Below are 6079 nucleotides of genomic sequence, written 5' to 3' on the forward strand. Positions count from 1 at the left end.
CGGACGGGCCGGCCCCCAGCGCCATTCCCCGAGGCCCGGAGGCGGCTCCCGCCCCTACTCCCCACACTCGGGGTCCCGGCGGAGACTGGCCCCAGGCCCACGGCCCCCACCCCTCCGGCGTTGTCCCGCAGTTTACCTCCAAGTCGCGGCCTTTGTTCTTGAAATTCTTGAGCCGTTGGTTGTCCAGTTTTTCGTTGTCCGCCATGGCCGGGCCGGTGACTCCTTCCCCCGCCCGGGCCCCGCGGGATCCGCCCCAACCACCGCGCCGCACCGACACTCCTAGGAACCGGGCCGCCGCCTGAGCTGCTGTGCTCGCCGCGCCGCCGCTTCCTTCCTCCTCTCACCTGCCTCCGCCGCGGCCTTCTCCTCTCCCCGCCCGCCCCCCCGCCCTAACCCCAGCGCGACTGCAGCTCCGGCAAAGACAACTGTGGGGCCGGGCGGCGGCAACGGCGGCGGAATGTGCTGCCGGCTGAGAGGGGGAGGCAGCCTCGATCTGAGGGCCCCGGAGCTGCGGCCACGCCCATCGCCTCCAGCCCAGCTCGCCCATTGGCCAACCAGGCTCCGGTGCGTTCGACCAATGAGAAGGGGCGATGGAGAGCCGGGGCGGAAAGAGCGAACGGAAAGGGGAAGCGAACGACGCTGGGCGGAGCCGGCTCCGGGCCGTGAGGGGTGCGGCTGGGGCAGGCAGGGAAGGACCACGTGCCTTCGGAGAGAGGGGGAGGAAGCGACAGAGAAGTACACTTAAGGGGAAATCAGCAAGGGGAAGGAGAGGCCCGGGAACGCAGCAGGGCGAGTTGTTTTGCATCACTCGTCCGGGAAGCCCTAGATGCAGGGGTCCAGGGTCCAGACTGCGTTAAAGTAACGTTCTTTTCTCCCCGGGCGCGCCCTGTCTTCCTGGGCATTCCTTGCACTCTCTGTTCGCTTTGCAGAGAGATCTGAGCTTCGCTCTTTCCCAGGTCGGACACTCGCAGCTCCGTTCCCGGGCTGGGGCTCCCTGCCGTCCAGGGTCGAGTCTGGGGGCCAGGACCTGCAGGGATGACGTGAGTTGAGGAGGCTCAGCGGAAAGCGACAGGAACGGTGGGTGGAAAAGGAAAGGGCCCAGTAGACGAATCTGATTTATCTTCTGTGACTAAGCGCCCGCAACAGGTAGGAATTTAGGCAGAGCTAGTGATCCTGGGACAATAGCACTTCCTAGGTAATTCGTCTTAGAAAGTTAAAGAAGCTGTTTGACCACAAAGTATGAACTTCTGGAGGGCGGGGCCCGTGGCAGCTGACAGGGAATATTGTCTCTTGAGAAAGGAAATGAATTCCAAGGATACCAGGGACAACATTACCAGAGGCAGAAATGACACGAGATACAAAAGAACGTATTCAAAAATTTCACAAAACAGAAATGGAAAATTATTTTAAAATATATTGAAATATCGACGAATAACATCTCAAATGTCCAGGGATATGTAAAGCAGCAACTCTGGTCGGAAGCAAAGAATCGAGGCGTTGGGTGTGTTTAAACTTGGCAAGGTAGGGAGAAGAGACCATGATACAAACTCCTTCAGAATCGTTGACTCCCAGTCCTTTCTAGTACATTTTTTGAGCAGAACAACGTGCAGAGATAAATGTTTAAAACGCAGATGTTTCTTAGGGAAACACTTTTAAAGCCAACAGAGGGGAATTTTTTTTAAGTTAAAATGGAAGAAGTCAGTGGGTTTAACAGATATGAACAACTGAGTTTCCTTTGGGGGAGAGGTAATGAAAAGAGCCGGAGTACTTTAGGAATCACTTTGGAGAGGATATTGTAGTGGGGGAAAGGAAGGTAAAAACTTAGGAAGCAGAGTAGTACCTTTAAAGTCGTCAATACTTTATAGGCCATCAACTGGGCTATGGACAACAGAAGCTGTGCCTGGGAATAACTCACCCTGAAGGTTAACTTGAATATAAATTTAGAACAGATCTTAAATACAAATGATGATGTTCATTATAAACTGTTATTCCTCAAAGAGTCATTTAATTGAAGTAACATTGTATTTGCATACCAGAGCACTGATGTTTTTCAAAATGAGTTTAGGATAAGAAAATTCACTTGAAAAGCTGGAGTATGTGTGTATTTTGTGCCATCATGGATTTTATCATAAGCAGTGTTAAAGAAAACAAATTACTCAAAGAGTAATTTATTCCTCAAAGAGTCATTTAATTGAAGTAACATTGTATTTGCATACCAGAGCACTGATGTTTTTCAAAATGAGTTTAGGATAAGAAAATTCACTTGAAAAGCTGGAGTATGTGTGTATTTTGTGCCATCATGGATTTTATCATAAGCAGTGTTAAAGAAAACAAATTACCAGCGAATTCCCACCCTATGAATAAAAGTTATCTTGTCAACATATCGATAGATGAACATTTTGTTACTCTTAGAATACATGTCACGGTAGCTTTCATGATGAAGTTTATAGAAGTGTCTGTTACATGTCTTCATGTCTCCAGCTACAACTGAGTGTCTCTGATGATTAAACAACAACCCGAGTTTTCTCTCTGCAGAAGGCTCCTAAAAAAGGGTTGCAATTAGTTACCAACTCAGAAAGATGCAATACAAATAGGAAATAACCACAATTTATGATTTTATTTGTTTATCTACAATCTGTCTTCCTCCGTAGACAGTAAGCTCTCTGAAGTTAAGAAGCATAGTTTTTTTGTTCACTACTGTATACTCAGCACCTAATAGTACTTGGCACATAAGTAGTCAGGAACTATTTGTCAAATGCAAGAACGTACGCCCCAAAAGTGGGAGTCAGGAAAACCAGAAAAAATGCCTTTAAGTATTACAGAAATGCCACAGGCCTCCACTTAAATTGAAAAGCAAGCTAACACCTCTTGATAAAAATGTGGATTGAGATCAGTGAGCAGCTTCTCCACTCCTTCTGGAATCTCCACCTGGTTCAGCCTGCCTGCCTCCACCATGTCCATCAGGGTGACCCAGAAGTCCTATAAGGTGTCCACCTTTGGCCCAGGCTTTCAGCAGCTGCCTCCGTATAAGTGGGTCCAGTGCCTGCACCAGCTCCTCGAACTTCTCTCCCTAGTGGGGAGCAGAAGCTTCCAGGGTGGCCTGGGTGGAGGCTATGGTGGGGCCAGCAGCATGGGAGGTATCACCACCATCACGGTCAACCAGAGCCTGCTCAGCCCCCTTAACCTGGAGGTAGACTCCAACATCCAGGCTGTCCACACCCAGGAGGAGAGGCAGATCAAGACCCTCAAGTTTGCCTCCTTCATAGACAAAGTACAGTTCCTGGAGCAGCAGAACAAGATGCTGGAGACAAGTGGAGCCTTCTACAGCAGCAGAAGATGGCTGGAAGCAGCGTGGACAACATGTTCGGGAACTGTATCAACAACCTTCGACAGCAGCTGGAGCCAGGAGAAGTTGAAGCTGGAAGCGGAGCTTGGCAACATGCAGGGGCTGGTGGAGGACTTCAGGAACAAGTATGAGGATGAGATCAAGAAGCGTACAGAGGTGAATGAATTTGTCCTCATCAAGAAGGATGTAGATGAAGCTTACATGAACAAGGTAGAGCTGGAGTCTCAGCTGGAAGGGCCGACTATATGAAGTGGAGATCCAGGAGCTGCAGTCCCAAATTTCCAACATGTCTGTGGTGCTATCCGTGGACAACAGCTGCTCCCTGGACATGGACAGCATCATTGTTGAGGTCAAGACGCAGCACGAGGAGGTTGCCAACCGCAGCTGGGCTGAGGCTGAAAGCACGTACCAGATCAAGTATTTGGAGCCGCAGATGCTGGCTTGGAGGCACGGGGATGACCTGCGGCATACAAAGACTGAGATCTCCAAGATGAACCGGAACATCAGCCAGCTCCAGGCTGAGATTGAGGGCCTCAAAGGCCAGAGGGCTTCCCTGGAGGCCGCTGTCACAGATGCTGAGCAGCGTGGGGAGCTGGCCATTAAGCATGTCAATGCCAAACTGTCCGAGCTAGAGGCCACACTGCAGCGCGTGAGTACCGGGGAGCTGAGGAACGTCAACTTGGCCCTGGACATGGAGATCGCCACCTACAGAAAGCTGCTGGAGGGCTAGGAGAGCTGGCTGGAGTCTGGGATGCAGAACATGAGTATCCATACGAAGACAACCAGCGGCTATGCAGGTAGTCTGAACTTGGCCTATGTGGGTCTCACAAGCCCTGGCCTTAGCTACGGCCTGGGCTCCAGCTTTGGCTCTGGCGCAGGCTCCAGTTCCTTCAGCTGCACCAGCTCCACCAGGGCCGTGGTTGTGAAGAAGATCGAGACCCGCGATGGGAAGCTGGTGTCTGAGTCCTCTGACTTCCTGCCCAAGTGAACAGCTGTGGCAGCCCCTCCTAGTCTGCTCCTCCTGTGGCTGCCACAGACTTTGGGAGGGAGGCTGCTGTGTGGGGGAGCACAGGGAACAGGAGACCCCCCTGAGGCTCAGCCCACCTGCAGGGGAGTTTACTGCCTGGGGATCCCCCCTTGCCCATGCTTCCAGCTACAAAATTCAACTGCTTTTTTTTTCCTTTCTTTTTTTTGGTCCAAAATAAAACCTCAGCTAGCTCCAACACACACACACACAGAATAAAAAATAGTAGATTGAGTCGTTATTACTTCTAGTTTACTGAGTTCCTTCTATTAATATAAATTGTTGATTTGGTATCATGCTCATTCTGGGGTGAAAAGTTTAGGGAATAAATCAGACATACATTTCAGGGAAAAACCCCCTGTGTATTTAAAAGTAGTTGTGACACACTTTGTTAAACAATTATCCTTAATTATGATTCTTAGGTAGTCTATTGGCTTAAATTTATTACTTGAAATTGTCACTACTCGTTTGCCAAGTTTATGTGTTTAGTGTCTGTATTTCTGGTTCTTCCCAGATAGAAGATACATAATTTATCAAATGGGCAAAGAAGTCCTTCAGGGAGTTGGTAATAGCTCTACATGCTGATTGGTAATTGAATTAGCAAGATATAGTAGATCTAACTGATTGGGAGGTTTCAATTTTACTTGCTGGACTAAGGAAGTAAAATGCAGAATTATTAATAACCATTTCAATATTATCTTAATTTGGGATGTGATAAATTATCACAAACTGAGTGGCTTAAACAACAAACACTTCTCACAGTTAGGGAGGACCTGAAGTCCATTATTAAGGTAGATCTGGTGTGTGGTGAGAATTCACTTCCTGGTTTGGAGATGGCTATCTACTTATTGTATCCTTGTAGGTTGGATAGTAGCCAGGAAGCAAGCTCTCATTTCTCTTATACAGGCACTAATCCCATTCACGAGGGCTTCACCCTCATAACCTAATTACTTCCCTCAAACCTCACCCTTAACGCCATCACATGAGGGTTAAGATTTCGACGTAAATTTTGGGGAAACACAAACATTTAGTTCATGACTAACACAGACTATTTAACAAAGACACTTTTTTGTGTATATGAAGTATAGTTGTTATAACCAAACACCAGAAAACCTATTCTGTATCTGAGACCTGTTTTGCAATAGGCTATTTGGTGTTAGGTAACGATCTCCTGACTTGTAATCACTCCTGGTATTGGGAAAGTCTAAAATATTATGGAGATACTTGCTTTCAGTGTGTCATGAAATTCTCTTTGAGTCACTTTCTGAATAGAGAAACTCTGTTCTGCAACAGACATTTGTGAAAGGATTTGTGAAGACTTACACAGGATTCTGGTTGATCAAATGCAGTCTCAAAAATAATTATAATTGTGAGTTAAGCAGTTTAGACTCTTCTCATGATACATGCATTAAACTGAAGATTATAGAATCTTTCTTTGTAATATGGATCCTATGGTTTCTGTTACTGTTTGGGGGAATACCTGAGATTATGTTTGATTTCCGAAGCAAAGGCTGGATAGTGTTGGCTGAAAAAAGAAGGAATTTTTTTTTTTTTTAATTCTGAAACAGGGTTTCACTCTGTTTCCCAGGCTGGAGTGCAGTGATCTCGGCTCACTGCAACCTCTGCCTCCTGGGTTCAAGCAGTTCTCCTGCCTCAGTCTCCCAAGTAGCTGAGATTACAGGCACTCGCCACCACACCCGGCTAATTTT

General features: G+C 47.8%; 1 protein-coding gene and 1 pseudogene across 2 annotated transcripts in view; one reads left to right on the forward strand and one right to left on the reverse strand.

Moving 5' to 3' along the window:
* KPNA4 (karyopherin alpha 4 (importin alpha 3)) overlaps window positions 1–512 on the reverse strand; it is a 59949-nt gene extending 59437 nt beyond the window's left edge. The window contains exon 1 of the mRNA XM_011959073.1: window positions 137–512. Coding sequence (XP_011814463.1) covers window positions 137–205 — 69 coding nt within the window. The 5' untranslated portion in view covers window positions 206–512. The remainder of the gene's footprint in view (window positions 1–136) is intronic.
* LOC105523982 lies at window positions 370–4573 on the forward strand (annotated as a pseudogene). Its single transcript, XR_001003683.1, has 3 exons — window positions 370–564; window positions 930–1077; window positions 2656–4573. The product of XR_001003683.1 is annotated as a keratin, type II cytoskeletal 8 pseudogene (transcript).
* Window positions 4574–6079: the final 1506 nt, after the last annotated feature.

Source organism: Colobus angolensis, unplaced genomic scaffold (genome assembly GCF_000951035.1).
Source record: "Colobus angolensis palliatus isolate OR3802 unplaced genomic scaffold, Cang.pa_1.0 Scaffold48, whole genome shotgun sequence".
In the NCBI taxonomy this organism is placed as follows: Eukaryota; Metazoa; Chordata; class Mammalia; order Primates; family Cercopithecidae; genus Colobus; species Colobus angolensis.